The sequence below is a fragment of the Pagrus pagrus genome, assembly GCF_965226575.1.
Source record: "Pagrus pagrus genome assembly, chromosome: 6".
Classification (NCBI taxonomy): Eukaryota; Metazoa; Chordata; class Actinopteri; order Spariformes; family Sparidae; genus Pagrus; species Pagrus pagrus.
In genome coordinates this window covers 12,696,575-12,721,302 of record NC_140190.1, presented here as the reverse complement: position 1 = coordinate 12,721,302, position 24,728 = coordinate 12,696,575, and the positions used below count along the sequence as shown (strand labels likewise).

At 43.7% G+C, this 24,728-nt stretch overlaps 2 protein-coding genes across 3 annotated transcripts in view; both read left to right on the top strand.

Annotated features, from left to right (window-relative positions):
* Positions 1-12,709, top strand: part of notch2 (notch receptor 2) — a 45,522-nt gene extending 32,813 nt beyond the window's left edge. Inside the window, exons 13-35 of one of the 2 annotated variants that reach the window (XM_084355909.1) lie at positions 116-226; positions 387-579; positions 957-1,102; positions 1,204-1,317; positions 1,476-1,595; positions 1,926-2,078; positions 2,416-2,644; positions 2,834-3,035; positions 3,344-3,500; positions 3,638-3,822; positions 3,953-4,085; positions 4,338-4,589; positions 4,709-4,821; positions 5,837-6,351; positions 6,457-6,804; positions 6,927-7,075; positions 7,188-7,392; positions 7,719-7,806; positions 7,960-8,113; positions 8,191-8,510; positions 8,628-8,775; positions 8,990-9,087; positions 9,238-12,709. In XM_084355909.1, coding sequence (XP_084212035.1) covers positions 116-226; positions 387-579; positions 957-1,102; positions 1,204-1,317; positions 1,476-1,595; positions 1,926-2,078; positions 2,416-2,644; positions 2,834-3,035; positions 3,344-3,500; positions 3,638-3,822; positions 3,953-4,085; positions 4,338-4,589; positions 4,709-4,821; positions 5,837-6,351; positions 6,457-6,804; positions 6,927-7,075; positions 7,188-7,392; positions 7,719-7,806; positions 7,960-8,113; positions 8,191-8,510; positions 8,628-8,775; positions 8,990-9,087; positions 9,238-10,686 — 5,582 coding nt within the window. In that variant the 3' untranslated portion in view covers positions 10,687-12,709. Of the gene's footprint in view, positions 1-115; positions 227-386; positions 580-956; positions 1,103-1,203; positions 1,318-1,475; positions 1,596-1,925; positions 2,079-2,415; positions 2,645-2,833; positions 3,036-3,343; positions 3,501-3,637; positions 3,823-3,952; positions 4,086-4,337; positions 4,590-4,708; positions 4,822-5,836; positions 6,352-6,456; positions 6,805-6,926; positions 7,091-7,187; positions 7,393-7,718; positions 7,807-7,959; positions 8,114-8,190; positions 8,511-8,627; positions 8,776-8,989; positions 9,088-9,237 lie in introns of both variants that reach the window. The other variant, XM_084355908.1, reaches the window with a different exon arrangement.
* Positions 12,710-14,146: 1,437 nt separating this feature from the next.
* slc35a3a (solute carrier family 35 member A3a) lies at positions 14,147-23,149 on the top strand. Its single transcript, XM_084355366.1, has 8 exons — positions 14,147-14,519; positions 14,687-14,896; positions 16,233-16,387; positions 16,552-16,674; positions 18,903-19,077; positions 20,352-20,470; positions 20,630-20,763; positions 20,863-23,149. Exons 2-8 carry the CDS (start codon positions 14,707-14,709, stop codon positions 20,951-20,953), a joined length of 987 nt encoding a protein of 328 aa, XP_084211492.1. The 5' UTR covers positions 14,147-14,519; positions 14,687-14,706; the 3' UTR covers positions 20,954-23,149.
* The last annotated feature ends 1,579 nt before the right edge of the window (positions 23,150-24,728 follow it).

Sequence of the window (24,728 nt, the reverse complement as noted above, 5' to 3'; positions counted from 1 at the left end):
GTGTTATCTTTAAATCTCAGAAAAATTATGCAGCCAGATAAAATGAGAAACTATATGACTTGACTATTGCCCTTCAATACGAGTTTGTCATTGTGTTTTTTCCACTCCCACACAGGGGTTAACTGTGAGATCAATGAAGATGACTGTGCCAGCAACCCCTGTGAGTACGGAGAGTGCCAGGATGGCATTAACGAGTACAAATGTGTGTGCACCCCAGGATATACAGGTATGTTTCGCTAGATACCCATTAAAGTCAACATTATGACACAGTCAACACAAATGAATAAATATTTATAGCAATACACCCCAAGATTTAGATTCTGTAACTGAACTGAAGACATTACTCAAGTGTTACAATTAATCCAATCTGAATTACCCCCTGAAAGGAGTTAAATGTGACGTGGAGATCGACGAGTGTAACTCAAACCCGTGTATGAGCGGGGGAACCTGCGTGAACAAGATTAATGGGTTCAGCTGTTTGTGCCCGCCCACCACCCATGGCCCTCTGTGCCTCTCCGGGACCGACCACTGTGCTCCTCAGCCTTGTGTGCATGGAGAATGTATTGAACAGCAACACGGGTATGTTACCTTTTATTGCCACTCATATTCCATGGTCCATCTGTCCTTATCTGATCCAGTGCTTAAATATGGGTTAACATACCAGGTATATAGCATTAGTGGGAATTTAAAAGATCCAAAAGTTGAAGTAACAGTTGGGAAGACAGCCAAATCATTTTTCCCATGTTACTCTCTTTTCATGTGAAGGCCTCCTGCAGTAGGGAAATTTCTTCCAGATGCAAAACATTTAAACCTGCAGCATCAGCAGAACTGCATGTATATATTTTAATAGTCCAAGCTACAGCCGCTGGAATGGATGCTGGAAACAACCTTCTGTTATTATTACCATGCAGCTAATTTCACATTTAAATCTGTGCGTGCGTTTCTCTTGTGTAAAGGTATCGCTGTGAGTGTGAGGCCGGCTGGGTGGGACAACACTGTGAGCAGGAAAAGAACGAGTGCCAGTCCAATCCGTGCCAAAATGGTGGCAGCTGTTTGGACCGCTATAATGGCTACACCTGTTCGTGCCCACCTGGATTCAGAGGTCATTATTATTAACTCAGCATAGCATTACATGGCAATCAATAGATTAACTAGCTTTGAATTTTAAAATAAATATTTGAATATCCCCTCCTCTCTGATCAGGTGTAAACTGTGAGAAGAACATAGACGAGTGTGCGTCCGGACCCTGTCTGAACCAGGGCATCTGTACAGACTTGGTCAACAGTTACAGCTGCCAGTGTAGTCCACCATTCACAGGTTAGTGATAACACTTTCCCATTACATCAACATCCACTTGTTATCATGCAATATCAGTCATTGTAGAGGCCAGCTGGATATCATTTTGGCAAAGATTTTGATTCACTTGTTGTTTTCATCATTCATCATTATTCACTGTGTGTGTCATGTCAAAACAGGTAAACACTGTGAGGTGGAACAGGTTCCCTGTGCCTCTCATCCATGTGAGAGGGGAGGAGTGTGTAGCCCGACTGCAGACTACACCTCTTACACCTGTCGGTGTCCTGCTGGTTGGCAAGGTATGTGTGTGTGTCCGAGTTTATGAGAATGTGATAAAGGGCTGCGACAACAACCCAAATCTGTTCAGTTTACTGTCATAGAGAAATAAAGTAACCAGAAAATATTTGTATCTAAGGAGCTGGAATCTGAGAATTTCAACTTTGTTTTCTTAAAAAGTTACTCAAACTGATCAATCAAAAAGTTTCTGATTAATTTAATAGTTGTTAATTCAATTGCTGCAGTTTTAATGTGAGATATGAGACAGAGTGCCTGAGAACGAAGTCATAGCTGTTATTATGTATCACTGCTAGTTTGATGATTTACTAATATGTTTGTTTACAATTGTGCAGGTCCACGCTGCAGTGATGATGTGAATGAATGCAAAAAGAACCCTTGCAAAAATAGCGGTCGCTGCATTAACAGCCAGGGCAGCTACACGTGTAAATGTCAGCCGGGATACAGCGGACACAACTGTCAGACAGACATCGACGACTGCTCACCCAGTGAGTTTCACCTCAACTAATTCAGTCACTTTATTAAAGGCTATATGCACCCAGTGATTCCTGCATCTCTGTATAACGACTCCTATGTAATATTTTTATCTGGCAATATCCTAGTAGAAAGCAGCATTGAAACCTCTTGAGATGTTGAGTTACACATGGGTTTAAGTCGGTACATGATAAGAAAAATTTGTAAAAACAAAAGAAAGTGCTTCCACAATATCTATATCTGTTTCAGCCAGACTGCTAGTGGATGACTCACTGATAAAGCTGACTGCTGTTTACATAAAATGTTTGTTCACGGACAGCCTCTCCTCCGTCTCTCTTTCCCCTTCTGTAGACCCATGTCTAAATGGAGGCTCCTGTGTGGATGACGTTGGGAGCTTCTCCTGCGACTGCCGGCGGGGTTTCGAAGGAGAGCGCTGTGAGACTGAGGTAGACGAGTGCGCCAGCCAACCCTGCAGGAACGGTGCCATCTGCCGGGACTATGTCAACAGCTTTGTGTGTGAGTGCCGACCGGGCTTTGATGGAATCCTGTGTGAACACAACATCCTCGAATGTACCGAGAGGTGAGCCTTAAAACCAGCATTTTATTATCATGCTTAAATGTTACTGTGACTATTTCTGAAACAAACGTCTGATTTGGGTAAAATAAGTTGAACTTCAAGACTGTTTTGTTCTGTACATTAGAAATATGTCTCAGTGCTCTAGACAGAGATACAGATTATTCACTCCTCTTTTCATCTACTTCCCTACAGCTCTTGTCTGAATAATGGGACTTGCATTGACGACATCAACACCTTCTCTTGCCGTTGCCGTCCTGGTTTTTATGGGACGTTCTGTGAGTACGAGCAGAATGAGTGCGACTCTCAGCCCTGTAGGAACGAAGGCACCTGCACTGATGGCCTGGGCACCTACCGCTGCACCTGCCCTGTAGGATACAATGGACAGAACTGCCAGGTAAACGAACTTTTAAAACAACTAAAGTATCTGGAGTATAAGTATAGAGGTTGTTGTATGCTGTACAGATTTTGAGATATATAGAATTAAATATTTAGAATAATTACAAATTGGTTTAAGTAGAAGAAATGGTCTGCATATGCAAAGCCGAATGCTCACACACTGAAGAAAGCTTGACAATTTGCCGATCTCGATAAGAAAGTTGATGTATCGAACTCATTAAAGTGGCTAGATTTGATATCGTTCTGGTGTCTGTGTAACATTTGCAGCCAATACTTACTCTCTCTCCTTTCCTTCCTTGTATGCAGAACTATGTGAACCTGTGCAGCCAGGTGCGCTGTCACAATGGCGGCTCCTGCTCTCAGACAGCAGCCACCTCCTGGACCTGCCACTGTACAATGGGATGGACGGGACTTTACTGTGATGTACCCAACATGTCCTGCCAGGACTTTGCTGCCAGGGCAGGTGAGCTATCTCAACGAGCAAACACACATTGATTGTAATTAGAAGAAGGACAGATAAGAGGAAAAGATCATACAGAATCTTTAAATAAGCAGTAACTGTATATGTTCACACTCTTATACCTGCCTCCTTTACTCTAGGTCTGGATATGGAAAGTGTGTGTAAGAACGCCGGGCGGTGTGTCAATGTGGGTAATTCCCACAAGTGCGAGTGCCAGCCAGGATACACGGGCAGCTACTGTGATGAGATGGTCGACGAGTGCAAGTCAAACCCTTGCCGCAATGGAGCTACATGCAAGGGCTATCAGGGCACATACGAGTGTAAAGTAAGTAAATCTTCAGCTGTTTGTGTGTGTGTGCGTTTGTTGTTGGTGTAGGCATGCACAGTCTGTAAGCTGTAAATCTGTCGTGTTTCACATGATGAGCTAACCTGTTTTCCTCTTCTCATTGCTCCAGTGCAAACCAGGCTATCAGGGGGTGAACTGTGAGTACGATGTTGATGAATGTCACTCTAAGCCCTGCCTCCATGGAGGAACCTGTATCAACCTCATCAACCGCTTCACTTGCGCCTGCCCACCTGGAACACATGGTAAGTCTGCCAAACACAGGAGGAAGAAGGTGAAAACATTACCTGTAAACATTCGTAAAGCAGCTTTAAACCTCTTCCACTGATTAAGAGATAACAAGTGAAACAGTGGATGATTGTGGGGGAAGAAATGTTGGATATAATTCATATACTCGTATGATTACCTCTGGGGTGCCTCTAAAAATTGTGTCTCAGAGCTGATAAAATGCTTTACTGGACCCATTCAGTGATATCCGTCTGTTCTCTGCTCTGTAGGAGTCCAGTGTGAAGTGAACGATGACGACTGCGCACCCAAGCAAGGCTCCTGGGAACCTCGCTGTCTGAACGGAGGACAGTGCATGGACGGTGTGGGCCGCTACACATGCTCCTGCCCCCCAGGATTCGTCGGAGAACACTGTGAGGGGGATCTCAACGAGTGCCTGTCAGCGCCCTGCTATGCTCCCGGCAGCCTCGACTGTGTGCAGCTGGTCAACGATTACCAGTGTCGCTGTCGCCTTGGATACACAGGTACGTTTATAGTTGTTCAAATGGACACAGCCGCACAATATTTAGCCATTTTGTGTGTTTGAAAAGCAGCGAGGCTCATTATTCTTTCCTCTTTTTGTATAACTTTCTTGTTTCTCCAGGCCGTCACTGCGAGTCCATGGTGGATCTGTGTCTGTCGAAGCCGTGTCACAACAGTGGCATCTGCTCTATGAACATGAGCTCAGTTCATGGCTACACCTGCTCCTGTGTATCTGTAAGTTTATTTGATAAGATAACATGGTTTCAACAATTTCTCATTAATTTATGCTCACTTTGGAAAAAATGTTTTCTTATAATTTCTCAATGCAAACATGCTTTATTTTTTTCAATGCACTCATAATTTGTTCATAAGCTGTGTAATGTTATACTTGAATTGATTTTACATCAAGGTCTTTATTAACAATCCTGTGCTCTTCAGTCTTTCATATTGGCATGCCATGTACACGCATTTTCTTTGCTTGGATTTTTGCCACAAATTTCAAGTTCACAGTATGAACCAGATGCAAAGTGGTTTGTCTGGGAAAAAGTTGTTATTTGGAGGTTAAAAAGTTACATATTGTCACTTTAATTTTTCCACACAACAAAACAATATCAGTTATGTTCCTCCATTTTCTTTATATATTGACTAACACACATTCCTCCAGACTCGACTTTGAAACAGTGAATTTTAACTTGGAAAACGATGAACACCGATTACTACGAACTGCCATGTTAAATGTTTTTTAAAAAAAGAAAATGAATTACATAAAAACATCAATCCTTAAAGTACAAAAATATCCTCAACAGACTTCATCTGTAGTGTGTTTCTGATGCTTCATTATCACTTTAGACTTAGAGAATTGATCTGTATGATCACAGTGAGAAAATTAATTGTATATAAGTTAACTGAGTGACTTCAGAAGATGATGAAAGATGACAGGTGGCAGAGTTTTCCTTTCCCTCGCTCTCATACTACAACATCAGTCTTTTCTCACTAAATACTTGTTTGTCTCTCTACTAACCTCTTGCTCCCTCTTTTACTCTCATGCTTGCTTCAGAAGGCCACACCATGGCTCAGGTATAGTAGACTAGCAGCAGATTTGTAGGAGATCCTAAACGTACATTAATTAAAGTAGTTTGTTTAATTTTACTTCAGCTGCAGTTTTACTGGCTACACATGTCTACTCCAGCATTACTTTAAAAATGAATGTATTGTTACCACACTTCAGCAACATTTCGTGTTTTTATAGGGCTTTACTGGGTTAAACTGTGGCGACATAGAAGGCTACAGTTGTGAAAAGCTACGATGCCAAAACGGGGGGCGCTGCGTGGTGACAACAACCGGCCACATGTACTGCCAGTGCCAGTCGGGCTTCGGTGGGGCACACTGTGAGAATCCACCGAGATGTTCTTGGACCTGCCAAAATGGAGGAACCTGCGACCCATCCAAGTCGTACAGCTGCCGCTGTCCCCCACTCTTCACTGGACATTTCTGTGAGAACAAACTCCAAACAGCCCCTCCAAGCTGCCCCTATCTGCAGTGTGAGCAGCAGTCAGGGGACAGAGTGTGTGACGATCAGTGTAACAACCACGAATGTCAGTGGGATGGAGGAGACTGCTCACTCAACTGGCAGAAGCCATGGGAGAACTGCACCGCCAGTATCCCCTGCTGGAATCACTTTAAGAACGGACGCTGTGATAAGGAGTGTGACAACCCTGGTTGCCTCTTTGATGGCTTTGAATGTCAGAACTTAAATCCCTGCAAGTATGTGACCCTTGTCTTCATTTTGTCATTGCACTTGCAGTTACCTACAAAGTCCAGACATGCTTTGAAGGCAAATCACTAAACACTTGTACCGTGTATTTTCAGGTATGACAGGTACTGCGCAGACCACTACGGTAACGGCATCTGTGACCGGAGCTGCTATACGGAGGAATGTGGCTGGGACGGCTTGGACTGTTCTGGTCACACTCCACCCGATAAGATCAATGGCACACTGGTTATAGTGGTCAGGCTGCAGCCTAAGGAGCTGCTCGGAGACATAAGGGGTTTCTTGCGCTCCCTGGGAGCCTTGTTGCACACTAACCTGCAGGTTAAGCTGGATGAAAACAAGGAGCTAATGGTGTTCCCTTACTATGGGGCGGAGGACGATCTTGGACCCCATGGACAAAGAGGCAGAAGGAAGCGGGAGCTGGAGAGGGAGAGGGAGGTTATTGGGTAAGGGTAGTTCATGATGGCATACTCACAAGCTCTCAGAAAATAATTGGTAGCTTTAAATGAATCACCAATCAAATGCGTAACATTAACTGTTTTCTATTTTTATATGTTGGTCTGCACAGATCTGTGGTGCACCTGGAAATCGATAACCGTGAATGTTCCCAGAGCTCTGATGACCAGTGTTTCTCCAACACTCACGAGGCTGCGTCCTTCATTGCTGCTGCACACATTAAGGCTGAACTGCCGTACCCTCTAGTATCTGTCAACAGTAGTAAGTGGCCCAGTGGTTAGTGGAATTTAACTAGTTATTTTTTTTAGGTAAAAACTGAAATCAAACAAAGAAAAAAATCACTGGTACTTAGACTTATCTTTGTGTCCTCCAGGATTCACGCGCGACCCTCCGTCTAAAGTGGTTTTACCGTACCTGGTCGGATTGGCAGTGGTTATTATTCTCCTTATCCTGGTGCTTGGGATGCTAGCAGCCAAGAGGAAGCATAAACATGGTGTTCTGTGGCTTCCTGATGGCTTCATGGCCAATAAAAATGACAAGAGGAGAGAGCCTGTTGGACAGGATGACTTTGACATGAAGTGAGTGGATGGAAAACATACATGATAATACACTAAGTACTGTGCACAAATCAAAATCAGACTGAAATGTAAGGTTTGTCAGATGATATGGGCAGTGAAAGTGAAAAAACTATCACTGCTAGTGTAAGGAAATCTTTGTTAAAAACCTGGAACAGCTCAATTGCATCAGTAGAAGGCTGTGGTTGTACTGGCTAGCTCCCAGCGATCAATACTGGTGTTTGATTGAATGTGAAGCAGAGCTGGAACATAGCATGCATCCTGTGTCCTGGATAAATATAAGCAGAACAAAATGTCATTCTTGTCTAAACATGTTTTTCTCCTATCAGGAATTTCAAAACCCAGGATGGAGCCATGATTGATGGAGGACAGAGTCAAAGATGGCTGGACGACGAGGTCCCATCCAAGAAACCAAGAGTAAGTGAACTGAGAAAGAAGAAAAAAAAGAATGCTCCCAATAAAGCTGAAGGACGGGAGTTGTTTAAATTATATCAGGCAGGGTCCGGTGGAACATGAGGAAAGGTTTTTGGTTGTTGTGAATGTTCTCTCAAGTTCTGCTACTTTTTATAGACCGAAGACAAACCCTTGCTGCCCATCGCTATGGACGGAGGTGTTGACCGAAGGGAGTGGACGCTGCAGCATCGAAAGGCCGCTGACATCACTCTCACTCCCCCACAGGCCGACCTGGACGCTGACTGTTTGGATGTTAACGTCAAGGGACCTGGTGAGAAGAATGCACTTCTTAATGTACAGAGCTGACTGATTATCATTTATTTGTTTAATAATGAATTTCTCCCTCAGATGGCTTCACCCCACTGATGTTGGCGTCGCTGCGTAATGGTGGAGGCCCCGACTGCAGCCTGCACGGAGAAGAGGAGGAGGAGAGCGGAGGAGACGAACCAGGACCGAGTGTCATTTCAGACCTGATCTCTCAAGGTGCCTCCCTGATGGCTCAGACTGACCGTACGGGAGAAACAGCGCTTCACTTGGCTGCCCGCTACGCCAGGGCTGATGCTGCCAAGAGACTGCTGGACGCCGGAGCTGATCCCAACGCGCACGACAACATGGGGAGAACTCCGCTGCATGCTGCCGTGGCGGCTGATGCCCAGGGAGTCTTCCAGGTGAGACGACAGATCGGCCAAAACAGTGTTTTTATTAGCAACTAATTTAACTGTAGTTGTAAACAAAGTCTGTCATGTATTCATCACATCTCATCTGTCTCTGTGTTCTTCTCTCAGATTTTGATCCGGAATCGTGCAACAGAACTGGACTCCCGCATGAATGACGGCACCACACCACTGATCCTGGCAGCCAGGCTCGCTGTGGAGGGGATGGTGGAGGAGCTGATCCACTGCCACGCTGACATCAACGCTGTAGACGACCATGGTCAGCAAACCTGTTTATTGTCTTATGCTTTTAATCGAAGTCTGGTGTATTAATTTCAGTATGTTATGTACACAGTTATTCTAATTACAGTATATTGAAACTGCAGCATTAGTATGAGGAATCATGCTAATAATTAAGCAGGACAAGCTAATAATTTTGTTCTGGTTCTTATGGTTGTGTTTCTTTGTCTCTTCTCACCGTCTTACCGTTTTAGGCAAATCTGCTCTGCACTGGGCAGCTGCAGTTAATAATGTCGAGGCAACTCTTGTGCTTTTGAAGAATGGAGCTAACCGTGACATGCAAGACAATAAGGTTGGTTCTTGTGTTTTCACTTATGCTATTTCAAACCGTTCCTTTTTTTGGCTTATCATGAATGTGCAGTGGTATTCCAGTAAAACAAGAAAAATACAAATATAAGTACCTTTTATTACACATATGAATCATTTTCTGTGTTTCCTTCAGGAGGAGACGCCACTGTTCCTCGCAGCTAGAGAAGGCAGCTTCGAGGCAGCTCAAGTTCTCCTCGACCACTACTCCAACCGTGACATCACCGATCACCTGGATCGACTGCCCCGCGACACGGCTCAGGAGCGCATGCATCATGACATAGTGCGCCTGCTGGACCAATACAACTTGGTTCACAGTCCACACAACGGGCCTAACCACATGGGTGGAGGAAACTCTGTTATGTGCGGGGCCAACGGAGCCGGCTTCATCGGCATGCGCCCCGGGCCGCAGGGGAAGAAGAGCAGGCGTGGCGGAGGTGGAGCAAAGGTGGGAGGTGTTGGCGGGGGAGCTAAAGAGCTTAAAGACATGAAAGCGAAGAGAAGAAAGAAGCCCGCTGGAGGAGAGGCACCGAGCGTGGGTGCTGGAGTGGGAGGAGGAAATGGAGGAGGTGCAGGAGGAGGGAACGCGAATGGCGTGAAGGCAGCAGGAGGACTTCCAGAGAGCTCTGTCACCATGTCACCTGTCGACTCCCTGGAATCGCCGCACTCGTACACGGGCGACGTGTCCGGCGCTGTCTCCACAACAGCAAACTCCCCTCCCCTCCTGAGCAGCCCCACCTCCAGACCTATGCTGCCCCCCGTCAGCCACATGCTGGGGCAGGGCGTGGGCCAGCAGGGCTGGGTGGGCATGACCAAGCACGGCTACAGCAGCCACATGTTCGGTCTCGTACCGCACCAGATGGGGGGTTCTCACCCTGGCATGGGCCAACACCATGGCCAGGGTCCGATGCTGACCCCCATGAACGTCACCATGAGCAGAGAGCAGCTCCCGCCCATCGTCACGTTCCAGATGATGGCGCCCGGAGGAGGCCAGGCCATGCTGAAGCAGCCTCAGCCGGGGCAGGTCCAGGTCACACAGTCCCAGGGGCAGAATCAGGCTCACTCCCAGCAGGGCCCAGGCCACCTCCACTGCTCCCAGAGTATGATGTACCAGATGCCCGAGCAGATGAGCATGGCGCACGGGCTCCCCCACACCCTGCAGCACGCCCACACCGTCAGCCACGGAGGCCACAGCGGGATCGAGGGCCAGTCTCGGCAGCTGCCCTCCTATCCACCTATGCAGAGCCCCGTGGATAAATACCCCACACCGCCCTCCCAGCACAGTTACACCACCGCCGGCTCAGAGGGCACCACCCCCGGCAACTCTGCCCACCCACCCAGCGAGCACCCGTATCTCACTCCTTCGCCTGAGTCCCCAGACCCTTGGTCGTCCTCTTCGCCACACTCCAACTCGGACTGGTCTGACGTCACCACCAGCCCTACCCCTCTGGGGAACCCCCACCATGCACTGCCATCTTCACACCACACACACATTCCAGAGCAGGTGCAGCTGCAGCAGCAGTCGCAGCAGATGCAGCAGGCCTCTCAACAGCCTCAGCTCGGAAACATGCAGGTGTTTGCGTAGGCCGGCCCGAGGAAAGCATGAACAATCTGACTTTGGGGTTCTGCGTAGTTAAATAACACAAAGTAACTCTCACAATGCGTTTCTCACTTCTCTTGTTAACTGTCTTTGTTGTTATTGTTCTTCATCATAGTAATCGGTCACCTCCCCTTTTATGTTTTCTCCTCCTCTTTGCACTTAAGAAAACTGTGTATAGTTTCGAAAACGTTGTTGAGTATTATCAACTAGAAAGCAAAAGTTCTCAATACCAAAAAGCGTGGAATTGGTCATCTGTCACAAGCTACAATCAGTTTTCCATGTTGTGCCTTCAATCCCAGCTGAGCCTCCTCTGCTCTCTGTCGGCCAAGTCCAGACTTTTCTTTTCGTCCTCTGGCGCCTGGACACAAACTGTTTATTGAGGGATCATCAAGGAAGTGCCAAGCAGATGGCAGCCAGCTGGTATTGCATCAGAAAACAGACTGGTGAGATGGACACTGAGAGGACGCTCCGCATTGATACTGTCTGATTCTGGAGGACGTTGTTTAGCTCTGCTTTATGCTATCCTTATTTTTGTTGTTTAATGTGATAAGCCTGTCAATACTAACTCCTCGTCGAAACCATTCACTCTACTTTTTTTTTTAATATGATGGGTCATATTCAGTCGATGCTTTAATTCAAAACTACCTAGTTGCCTTTTTGTTTTTTTACTCATGCATTTTTAATGTGCTAAAGGGGGAATTTTATAAAATGCTGTTGCATGACTAGAAAGACAAACGCCAAGAAACTTACAGATTATTTAGTAAGGCACACAGATGCATCTTGTTACTAAGGGTTAAATGTATTTACTGCATTGATTACACCTGAGTTATAAGTGTTTAAACACACAGAGAACGTTCGATAAATGCAGTTTTTACTTGCACGCTGTTGGTGCAATGAGAACACAGCGTATTACTCATGTTTTAGGTAGGTACTGTTACAGAAACACAGAAGAGTCGATTTAAACCAAATCAGATGCAGTTATGTCTCACCACTATTATTCATGTGTTGTTGAGGGATTCATTCAGAAGCTTGACAAACTTTATGCAAATACATACATTAGTTTAATATGTTGTATGATGAAATGTACATAGACTTACAGCACATTCTGCTTGTTATTACTGAGCTCGATTTGGCAAAGATGTGTTGACATTTTAATGTTTTTTTATATGAATTCTGTTCGCACTTCTTCAATGATTCTGAATGTTACAGAGGTGCATGTTTTTACCTTTCTAAGCCGCCTCTTTATTTTCTTTTCCAAAATCATTTAACCAGTTTTGCCTTTTTTGCTTGACTACAATCAGTGTATCTGTGCACCTTTTTTTTTTAATTGTCATGATTCATAAACCAAGTCAGGAGGCGAGTGAGGTTTGATAAAGTATTTTTTTTGTCTTCTTTCTTAAAGATGATGTTGATCATAGCTTTGTGTTACTGTTCTGTAACACAGACAATCATTCGCTGGATTATTTTTGACACTTCAAAACAGAACATCACTGCCTCTAAGACCAAATTCATTTTTTCTCCTGCCAAAAATGTACATTATGTCCACTCTTTTGGTCAGTTGTTACCCTCTTTTCAGTAAGTCTCGTGTTGTATTAAAGACTTTTGACAGCACACACATCAGATGCCAAGAAATGTTGTTTTGGTTTGAATTACTACTGCAGATATTTCATATTTCAGCCATATACCCTTTACGTTTTCTCTGTTCTTCACAAAACACAAGTACTGTACATCGAGGTGTCAGTCAACATTTTTTATTAAGAATTTGAGCACGTCAGTTCCCGTTCATTTGCAAGGCAATTTCTCCATGTTGTGAATATAAAATGTTTTTTTTAATTGTACTTTTCTCTGTTAACCAAATAGCCTATGATAATATACATGCCATATGAAGTAGTGTTCACAATGTTTGTATAAGGTAGAACTAAAACTGATGATAAAATAAGTTGTCTGTTGCAGAAAACCAAATGATCAGCCAAATGTGTTACTGAAATAAAGCCCAGATCTTCATAGATTTTTGCACTCGTGTCTTTTTTTTTAACAAATATACTGTGTTTTGTCAACAGGTTCAGGCACAATGCTGGTGGTAATCAGTACTGAACATAAGTATAGTTTACTGAAAAATGACACCAGTAATCAACTATCTTATTGTTAATAACAAATCACCAAAGTCAATAGTATCTATCCTTTAATTTTGTATCCTCCAGAAGTGATAAATTAAAGGAATGTGTGTGGGTCAGTGGTTCAAACGTGCCCATTCAACACTGTTAACATCACAGACGGGGTTCTGTTGTTAATGTCTAATTTAAAAAATGTTGGGACACTGGGTCAAATGTAAACAAAACAGAGTGCAGTGATGTGCAAATCCTTTAAATCCTGTGAATATAGTCATGAATTTGATGCCTGGAAGACGCAAAGTGAGAAGAACCCAACTTTTTTTGGAATCGGGGGTTGCACAATGTTAGGATATTGGTAATAGTAACTAATAACACGTGAGAATTAAAACATTGCTACAGTAATGTATAGAAACACTCCAGAAAGAAACACACTTTGGGGCTTTTTGTGCTGTTAAATATATTAAAAGGGGCAATATGTAAAAATTGCCCACCAATTGGGGTTTTTTGCTTATTATCTTGTGGCCTGTCCTCTTCCAGGTCACCAAGGTAGGTGAAATGTGAAGTGAATGCCTCAGCCTGCTCAGTCGTCCTCCTGGATCCACACTCTTCACTTATATTTTATATAATTAACTTGTATCAGACATTCTGTCTTTGACATTTTTAAACTGTGATTTTGTCGTTCTGTTCTGTAAACGCAACATCTATTGCATGTCTGTACGTCCTGAGAGAAGGAGCGCCTCTATGGCTCTTCCTGAGGTTTCTTCCATCTTTTTTCCCCCATTAAAAGATTTTTTCTCCTATATGGCAAAGTTTGTCTCAATCGAATCGAGGGTCTAAGGACAGAGGATGTTGCTCACTGTACAGATTGTAAAGCCCACTGAGGCAATGTGATTGTGATTTTGGACTTTATAAATAAAATTGATTTCATTTGTTCTAAGCTCCCATTGTGGACCACTAGATGCTCACCCCCCTTTTTTAATATAACGTCAACAGCTGGCCATTTATCACATATTGCACTTTAAAGTTTCAAATGTTGTCAACTGAAATGCTTACGTCTTGCAACCTTTAAATCTTTCAGTGTTTTCAGTGTTTTATTTGAAACAGATGCTTTGTTTCGCTTGTGCCTACTGCGTGTTCAATGAACCGGTTTCATTGAAAATAATCATTAGGTGTCACTTTAGCCATAAATGTGAAAATATCCGTGTAATTATGTAATTATACTCCACTAGTCTGCAGTAAGTGTGAGTGGTGCAGTTTGTTGCCAGTCCCGCAGGGGGCGCTGGCTCGCGCAGGAAGCCGTGACGCAACACGAGGAAGAAGTCCGTACACGGAAGTCATCCCGGACTCTGCATGTATGAGATTTGTGTCGTCCTGTAGACTTTCTCGGTATAAATGACTCTTTCCTCTGACGGTGGGTTAAACCGTGATGGCGCTGAATGAAGGGACAGTCGCTGTGAAGACCCGGACAAGATAATGTGCAGCTCTCGGCGGACGGGTGACATCCGGTGCGGGTCAATGGACGCCAGGACTTGAAGTGCGGCTGTTTTGACAGCTGGGGTTTGAGCCTCCACTACCTGGTCTGTCTGCCTGACAGAGAGCAGCTGGGAGCAGACGAGACTTCGAGGTTTAAACACTAAAGAGGGGTTTGTTTTATGTACAGACGAATATCTACGTGAGAGAAGTAGCTGTTGAAGAAAAGGCAGAAAGGTGAGCGACTGTCAGCGACCTCTCCTCTCACCTGTGTGTGTCTGAAAAACTGTTTTGCAAGTCCTCCTCAACAGCTGTTTCTTTGTCTGTATTAACCTCCTAACAACACTTCCAACTGCCTCCACTGTGTATCTACATCGACCTCTTGCTCCCCTCTCTGTGTCCAGCCTCCCACCGACCACTGGCCATGGCCTCGTCCCGGCTGAAGTACCTCTCTCTGGGCGTGCTGGTGTTCCAGACCACCTCCCTGGTGCTCACCATGCGGTACTCCCGCACCCTGCAGGCCGAGGGCCCGCGGTACCTGGCCTCCTCAGCTGTGGTGGTGGCCGAGGTGATGAAGATCCTCACCTGCGTGCTGCTCGTCTTCAAGGAGCACAGTGAGTGCACCTGAACACACCTGATGATCACTAACACATTATTTTCATTATGCTTCAGCCATTTACTGTCATGTTGTTATTGATTTAAATGTGTGAGGTCTGTGAAGTGTCCAGAAATTAGGATAAATGGCCATCACAAAGTCATACTGTGTTGTGATTGCTTTTGTTGAGCCAACAGTCCAATACTGTAAAATACTAACACAAAAATGAAACATTAACATCAATGTGAAACAGAGAAAAGCAGCAAAACTTCACATTTGAGAAGCTGGAGTCATGTTTTCCTTTAAAGCGGCAGAAATGATCATTCAGATATCGCAAATCCCAAATAGCCAAAATGGAAGAAACCTCAAGAAGACAGATGTTCAGAGTAAAATTACAGTACGGACACTCAGGATGACAAACTATGAATGGATTGTAAAGATATACAAAGATTCCTGTTCTTCTCTCTGTCAACTCTTCTTCAGTCTTGGTCACACCTTGTTTACTTTAAGTTCAGCTGAGCACTCCCTATTTAACGACCGCACACCCACTCATTCACTATTTGACCTTTACATTGATGCAACAGACACACAACGTGTGTTTTTCTGTGCTCCAGTTTATATTTCATGGATTATTTGATATTGTAGAAATAAACCTTCTGTTTGAAGACAAAGGTGCTGAAGTTTCTTTGCTCTACCTGCTTTCTGATCAATGCCCATGATGATGGTCAACTTATTCTGAACCTCCTACTTGTCAAATATAGATCTGGGAGGATGTTGAGCAGCTTTTGTTGCTAAAAGATTATAGGCTACATCTGCTAATACTCATAAACCATTTAAAACAACAATGACTACGATAGTTAAGAATTGTATTGTCAAAGCCTATTGTCAAAGGCTTTTTTACAACAAGGTGATACAACATCTGAGTTTCGGTATTGATGCTATTGCAATTCTGTTCTTTGAGAAATATCAACCTATTTTTTGATTAAGTTCTCTCACACGTTCAGTAAAAGATTGTCCGCATTTGGTACTGGAAGTGCTACAGACACATTTATGGTTAAACAAAAGTATTGCGGTTCAATAATTAATATCTGCCTGACTAAAAATAGCCCTTAAACAGTAGTTGGAGAAGTTCCCCTCACTGAGAAAACAGGTTTGTCGAGGTGATGTTGTCCAACTGAAGCACAAAAGAAATAGAGAACGTTACTTCAGGGGGTTCCCTTTTTTAGGTCACACCTGTCCGAATGCCTGATGCTAAAATCAGGTTTACTGTTTCACCTGTGAAACCTGGAACCTGTTACTTGACTAAGCGGCTGCCCTGCTGACTGTGGTCTGAATAGTTTTTTTCTACTCCTCAGGTTACAGCATGCGAGCTCTGAACAGCGTCCTGCGTCAGGAAATTGCCAACAAACCCATAGAAACGCTGAAGCTGGCGATCCCCTCGGGGATCTACACGCTGCAGAACAACCTGCTGTACGTCGCCTTGTCCAACCTGGATGCAGCCACCTACCAGGTACAGCAGAGGGCGGGTTGGGTTGGGAGGCTGTGTGAATCTGCTTGACTCACAGTGTGACTCATACTAGAGCTGATGTGTCTTTCCGAGACATTTCTCGATTAGCACATCCTCCCTCGCTCGTTCATGGATTATTTAAAGTTTTCCCACTTCGTCTCCATTAGGTTACGTACCAGCTGAAGATCCTGACCACGGCTCTGTTCTCAGTGTCGATGCTGGGTCGCAGGCTGGGCGTCTACCAGTGGCTCTCGTTGCTGATCCTGATGGCTGGAGTGGCTCTCGTGCAGGTCCGGTACAGCTTCACGTTTACTAAATGCAAAATCACACATTGTTCACCTTCTCTAGAAACAGGCTACAGAGCATCCTCTCTGTGGTTCATACCAAAAAATCCATCTTTTAGTGCCTCTTAAATGGAAGAAAGCGATTGTGCCCAATTCTGTAGGCGTCTAATTGTCTGATTAAGCATTTCCTCAGCTTCGTATTGTAAATTCTTAGTTTTGGTTATTGTGTGATCTTTAATTTCCTCTCGTGGCCGGATAAAGAAAAGACACCTCAGTGGGAGTTCTGAGAAGGTTGAATAAATAAAACAACATAATGAGGCCTGAACTGGAGCACTGAATAAATATTGGCCACCAGTGGTTACGAGGGTTTTGCTGACGAATGATGAAGTGTTGACTGTTTTGATATCACCTCCTCCTCCTTCTTGGCAAAACAAAGAAAATGCCTGTCAGTTGGTATTACACCGGACGTGATCTTTATATTGGCTGAGCACTCAGACAGAAGCACAATGGAAGAGGAGGAGGAGGAGGATGAGAGGATACACCTTCGTAAAAGATCAGACAGATAGAAATATTGACTCCACGCTGTGTAACCAGCTTGTGTGCAGGAATGTGACATTAGTTTATCCATGAAACCATGTGAGGACACACCCACAGCGGCTATTCTGTTTGCAGACACCCACCAAAAAACATATAAATGTGCTAAAAAGCCAGCGTGAATCCGTTGAGAAATAATTGGCCTGTTTTGCATCGATGCAACTTCTCGTTTTCACTGTTCGTCCTCAAGGTTCGTGCTGTTAGTTCTCACTCAGCGGGGTTTGTTTTGGCGTAGGTATCGGAGGTGGAAGGCAAACAACATCTTGTTCAAAGGGTTGTTAACTTTCTCAAATCTTTACCAAAGCATAAAAAACTGCAGTAGCTACAATATTTTTTTTTTACTTTGCACAACCAGAGATCATCATCTATTTTCCTGCTTACTGCAGCACAAAACGCAGAGAAACTCAAACTCTGCAGCGTTCTCGCAGCTCGGCAAAGTTGTGAAGATGCCTTTGTTCGAATTTCAGGTGCCCTGCATCGTCGAGCACGAAACAAAGAGTTTTTTCACAGGAGCTGTTTCATAGGACAGTTAGTGTCGACACATTCTGCTTTGCATCCTCTTCTATTGACACACTGGTTGTGTTTTCTGTTTCCTATTGCAAACTGATATCACTATCACATCTTTACTTTTGAAGGTTTCATTTTCAGGACCATACTTTTATTTTTTTCTCAATCTGCCCATTGCTGCAGCACCTCTTCACTCTCTCTGAACATTTTAGTCACTGTCTCTTTGACGATGTGTCCTAAATGCAGTCCGTTAACTATGCAGTCCGTTATGTCATGTAAACAAGCCAAGCACCTCTCAGCTGAGCACGAAGATCAGATTAGAGATGTTATCTCTGAAGCAAAACATAAGCGAGTTTGCTAAGATAGCCTGCCCTCCTATGTTTGTACTGAGAACTTGTGCTTTAAACTGTGATATTTAGATGTTTTCTCTACTGGAAATTGCAAGTAGAGATGTTTGTTTTTTGACATTAAGTTTCCTGGCGATCTCCCTCCAGCCAGCTCACACCTTATTTAGGTTTTGTGTTGTGTTGTACAGATAACTCCTCATTTCAACTTCATGATTCTTTGTGATTTTCCTTTACCCCCGTTGAAAGAGTAAGAATACAGGAGGGAGAAGGAGAGTGCACTGGAGAAAAAAAAACACCCTTTACCTATTGTGTGTATTCTCTCCTGACAGATACTCTACAGATACAGATGTTAAAACTGTTGTGTAACGCTGGTGTGATGTCGATATGACGGTCTATAGGTCGTTTTCAGGTCTATTTCTGCCGAGGACTGTCTCGTCAAAAAAATAAGCGATGACATGCGCGGGAGAAGCGTTTCTGAAGTCTGAGTTTCTGAACATGGGCTGTGTGGATTTCTCTGTGGATTGAGCGTTCTGATACTTACCTGCTTAACAATCAAAAAAGAGATGGAAATCTTACTTTTCTACAATATGAGTCCTTTAGATATTAGGCTACAGCTAGCAGACGAGAACAGCTAGCCTGGTTCTGTCCAAAGATAGCAAAATGTACCTATCAGCACCTCTAATGCTCACTAATCAACACGGTACATCTTGTTTGTTTAATCTGTATAAATGTGCGAAAGCAATTCGTCGGTTCATCGTAATTTAAGTGTTTCTCTTGTGTTTGCAGTGGCCCTCTGAGTCCCCGGCGGCCTCGGAGAAGGAGGCCCTCTCTACAGGCTCCCAGTTTGTCGGCGTGACAGCGGTTCTGGTGGCGTGCTGCTCCAGTGGGTTCGCCGGCGTCTACTTTGAGAAGATCTTAAAGGAGAGCAAACAGAGCGTCTGGGTCCGCAACATCCAGCTAGGTCAGTTTTCAAGGATCAGCGATTCAATCCAGTCGGTCTTAAACAATAACAGCTCTTCTTACATATAAAATGTGATTCAGTACACCGAAAAGAAATGTTGAAGTCTCATTCGATCGATACTCCTCCATCCACAGAGGAATATTGTTGAGAGGAGTTGTTGAAAACAGATTGAAAAAGGCCCTGCATCGTTGTTCCTGAGGCGAGCGTGTGTGTGTGTGTGTGTGTGTGTGTGTGTGTGTGTGTGTGTGTGTGTGTGTGTGCGCATTTTCCTTTCTTCCCTGCTCAGAGAGCCAGCTGGGCTTTTTACCTCCGATATGTTTCTGTTAAGATGAATGTTCCTGTCTAGTTTATTTTTACCGCGGAGCGTGTGAGGCATGTGTTAAGTCTCTTGTGATTCCTGGTGTGAGCTTGGAGCTTTTTCACCTGCATTAAATGTTGGAGCCTAGATCTGCAGCAAGAGCAGGAAGAAAATGCAGCGCGCTCATTTTGCCGTTTTTGTTGTTCGTAGTTGTGAAAGTGAAAGAAGAAAATGTGCAATGAGGCAAATAAACCGAGAATTTTGTATAGTCGAGTCTTTTAAGACATTTGATGAGCAAAATGTCTCTATTTTATATGATTGTGATGCAAATTAGTTTGTGCTTAGACCTTTTGCACAACGATTAAAATAAAAGGAAACACAATTGACATGCTGTAGGTTGGAAATGAAATCGTGAGTGACAGCGTTTTTAGGAAAGTAGGGAAGAAAAACACCGTAGTTGAATGCTTACATGCTGTGGCAAGGTATTAAAGGAATACTTCACTGTTTTGGTTTATGCCAAGAGTTAGATGAGAAGATTGAGTTTAAACTAAATAGAAAGCTAAACCCAGAAGACCATTAACGCTAGGTTATCTTTAGCATGAAGATTAGAACTGTGGAGAAAGAGCTAGCATGTAGGTAACAAAATCTGACTTAAAGCACCTTTAAAGTGCGCAGAAAACACGTTTAAGCTTGTTTGTTTTATCTGTTCAAAACGTCTGTATGTGGTTTTGTGTTATTTGACTATTTCAGAAATGTTCACTGAAGTCATAGAGGTACACTTAACCTCAATTTTAAAGGGACTCTGTGGACCTTCTGTATCGTGCTGGTTTAGTCTGACACTCACTGTTAGCGGAGCAGAGAGAGCCACTGAGAAGAGGCACTCGAACGTGAATAAAGTCACATCCTTTGGACTGTCGCTGGAAATCCTTCACAAACAAATCCACAGTCTAGCAGCATTAAGCTGTGTGTGTTTCAGGGATGTTCGGCCTGGTGTTTGGCCTCTTCGGGATGCTGGCCTACGATGGAGAGAGGGTGAAGGAGTCGGGTATGTTCCAGGGATACAACACGATCACCTGGACCGTCGTGGCGCTGCAGGTAACGCTCACTCCACTGCCAGCGATTTAATATGTGTTTCTGTCAAATATATTATGAAGCCTCTGGGGTAACAGACTCTTTATTTCGTGGATCAGACTCTCTGTCGGCCCGTACAGGTCATGCCTTCGTACATCTGTGTCCCTGTGTTTGTTTCTCCAGGCGCTGGGTGGTCTGGTCATAGCAGCGGTCATCAAGTATGCAGACAACATCCTCAAGGGCTTTGCTACATCGCTCTCCATCATCCTGTCAACTCTAATATCCTACTTCTGGCTGCAGGACTTCGACCCCACCGGGTAGAGAAATCAGTCACACCCTCTCCGTCTAAATCTTTGTTTTTCTTTCTCATAATCACATTTTCTCAAGCTGACGGTGTCGTCTGCTGTCATCCACAGCGTTTTCTTCCTGGGGGCCCTTTTGGTCATCGCGGCCACTTTCCTGTACGGCTACGAAGGGAAGCCGGCCCCCAACCCCAGCAGGGCATAGGACTCTCACGGCTGACACTACAGCAGCAGCAGGAGGTCCTGTTGAAGCGTCAAGACATGGAGGGGGAAAGCAGGACAGAGGGCTGGAGGAAAAGAAGGGGAAAGGTCTTTATCATATATTGTGATCACAGAAAGGAAGAGACAGAGCAGTGGAGGAGGAAGAGAGGAGGTAAGCAGGTTGGGAAAAGAAGACGGGGACCGAGGGTTAAAACAAAAAGCAAGCACAACGCTGCGATGGGTCTCACACACCAAAAGTGCCTCAGCTGACGAGAGAAGCAGTGAGAAGAGAAACTGTTCATAACTACCGCTGTAGAGATAATCCTGGCTGCCACACCTCCATATGTGGAGAGAGATTCTCGACAGGACCGACTGATTGTGTTGATTAAGAACCTGTTTGACTGCCAGTCACTGTTACTGCCACATCAATCACACCTATACACGAAAGGATTAAAGGCGCAGACAGGCAGGAGTTCTTCAAAATTGGTTACATGTAGTCGGAGCTGCAGTATCGAGGCTCCTTCTTGTCCCACATAAAGCTCTGAAAGCACATTTTAGGCCATTTGTTCTCCCTGAAACGAGGCCGCCGAGCAGTTGTTTACTCTAAAGCTGTGTACAATACCACGAGCCATAACGGGCAAATAATCAAGGTTAGTTTGAGGCCCCAGTTGGGGTTAGAGTCTGCTGCAGAGGCGGATTTGTACACAGCTTAAGAGGCCTGGCTGCCTGGGAGGCAGAAATCGGGACAAAAAAATGAACAATTCGATGCACTTAGAGCCTTCAGACTGTGGTAGATGAAGTGACCATAACTCATATTGTCTCCTTAATTACGGCTCTCATGTTGGGTTTCATTCAGCTATTTTTGGAAACAGTCTCCGTTGCCAGGCAGCATATAGTCACCGGGGTGTCTTTGATAACATATACAGCGCGTCTCAGTGACAGAACTGTTTTACTGTACCACTCTGGTCTGTCTGCGTCTGGTGGAGTTTAATGTTCGATAATGTTTGACAGTAATCTGGGTGTAGAAATACTGTTCTGGGCTGTGACAAGAGTTAATCATCAGGACGGTTTGATTATGTGCTGAAGATGATTTTTGTACAACTTGAAATTACGTTAACCTTGGGTGTAAATGATAGCACCGTTTAAATTGTAATCTGTAACTCTCGATGAATTGTCTGTTTAACTTATTCATTCATTAATTAGGAAGTTTACATGACTTTTCAAAGCCACTGATTACCAACATCCATGTCCTGTGCTCGTGTAACGATATATTCTGTCCATTTTGTGGTGAAGTTATCAAAAATCACTGAATGCGGCCCAGCTAAGTCTGAACTGACTGAATAGTTGATACTAGGGATGCACGATATTTGAATTTAAGCCGATATTTTCCAACTCATTTTGGCCGATCACCGTTGCTGATACCGATATAAGTACGTATCTTTTTACACCTAATTGCAGAGAATATCAAGTCTCTCTGTAAACGGGATTCACATTCAGATGCAGACATACGATGCTTTTCTAAACGTAAACTGTAAAACTACGTTGTCACAGTGTGTGTTCATTCCAACTAATGCTGCTATATCATCTTAAAGGGCCACTTCCACTTGTTTTGACCTATATTCTTGAACTGTTGGACCTCCAGATGGCCAATTGGCTCTTTCTGATCGAACAACACCAAAAATAAAAGAAATACAGACCCATTTTTCTCTAATGATTACACATGAAAATGTTAAACATCTGACTTACAGGTACATCTTGATGTTTAAAACCTCACATTACCAGATAATCTGCGCCAAACACTGGCACCAAGGTGAGAATTAGGATTTAATTAAACTCCTGTAGTCGTAGCCCGGCCTTAGCTATGCAAACTGCTATTCTTTGAATCAAGAGGTGTGTTTCTGTTTGTTTATAGGCCCGTAAAAAAGGTGCATAGTGCACCTATAAAGCCTTCATCGGTCGATACCGATGACCTGCCGATATTATCGTGCATCCCTATTAAATACTCATTACATCAGACATCTGTGAGGCATTATTTACACACAAAGTAACCTTGGACTGTATGATTTGACTGGTGTTTTTCTCCTGGAACTACTATTTTTCTTTTTCTTGGGATAAAGCGGGTATAATTAATAACTTTATTATTTGAAATTACCAATATGTGAATCTTTTATAAAAAGAAACATGTTTCCTTGAAATTTTCTGAATGTGTTTATTGTGTTTTATTCACAATGTGTTTCCTCCCAGATTTTTCTGCACTAAAACACACACACATTTATAACTTTGACTGCTTTCGACCTGTCACAGTAACTTTCTCTTTGTTGGACGAACTAATAATTATATTATTGCCAGTTGAAAACCATTTCATGCCACTGATACATGATAATTAATAGCATAATAGTGTAAGTACACCATTTCAAAGAGCAATAAATAATATTCAGACACTGGAATTGAAATGTGAAAAATATAAAAAAAATATACTGAATGAATTAAATCAGTCCTCACAACAACAACAAAAACAACAACAATAAATAAAAAGTGAAGAAATACTTATAATGGTATTGAAATCCCTGTTAGTTGTTCTTGCATCATCTTGGCTCAAATGTTGGTGACAATCTTATGTAAACACAACGAGGTCAGCAACAATGATCGAGGTCATATACGTACGTCGATAAGTTGATAAAGTAATGTATAAGTCGATGACGTCGTTGTCGTTACAGGCCTGGAACTGATAAAATGAAGTCAAAAGGCATCTCAGTCTTCTCCCCTGACATCTGATCCTATATAAATCTTTGCACATTCACACGTCGACCTTGTCTAATTTAATACTTGGCATGTCGCCTGAGAACTGCGAGCTACATGAATAAATTCACACGTTGATATTTTTGGCATTTGTTTTAATGAGTTTAAAAACACTGCATGCAAAAGCCAGACAGTCTGAGAGAAAGGACTGCAACACGCCAGAGTTTCATGTCCTTCATAATATAACACTGTAAAACACCTTTTTTTTTCTTCTTTTTTTTTTTTACCCAGTCATGTTAAACAAATAACTGCATCAGACTCCAGTCAATCAGCAGGACAATTCACGAGTCACGCTCCTCATGAAGTGGCGCTCCGCCCTCGAGTCCTCAGGCACATCTGTTACTGTAAAAGACACTTGAGGCCCTGATGCACACAGACCGAACGCTGTGTGACCTCATTGTCAAGTATGAATGTATTTTTTTTTCTTCTTAACACTTTATTTTAATCGGGGCAACATGTGAAAAAGTTTCCGCTTTGTTTCACCCTATAAAAGCCTCAATCCTAAAGATCACCTACTTTGATTCTCCAGTTTAAAGTGCTGCTCTAGATGTTTCCCTTGATTGTCGACGTGAGCTCTCGGATGTTGTTCGCCTCACTAACTGCTCCTGTGTCATGGCTACAATGAGCATGTGGTTAAAATATTTAATGTCCACGCCCTCTACAGTGTATGATGAGGCAGGACACTCCTTCAGATGATCGCGGCTTTAGTGTCGTTCTAAGTGAGGTGTGTGTGTGTGTTTGCGTGTGAAGGCTCGTTCGGTTTGCACCAGGAGTAATGAGCAGCATGGGCAAGATAAGGTGGTTACATCCTCCGCCTCTCTTCATCTCTGTCTCCTCTCGACCAGCTCAGCACTTCAGCATGATCTATTTCACCGGCTCGCTGACTGTGCACCGACAGAAACACAGCGTACTATAGACCCGCCTGGAAAACGGTAAGCAACATTTTGAGATTCAACGTGACCGTGAAATGTTCTGTAAGC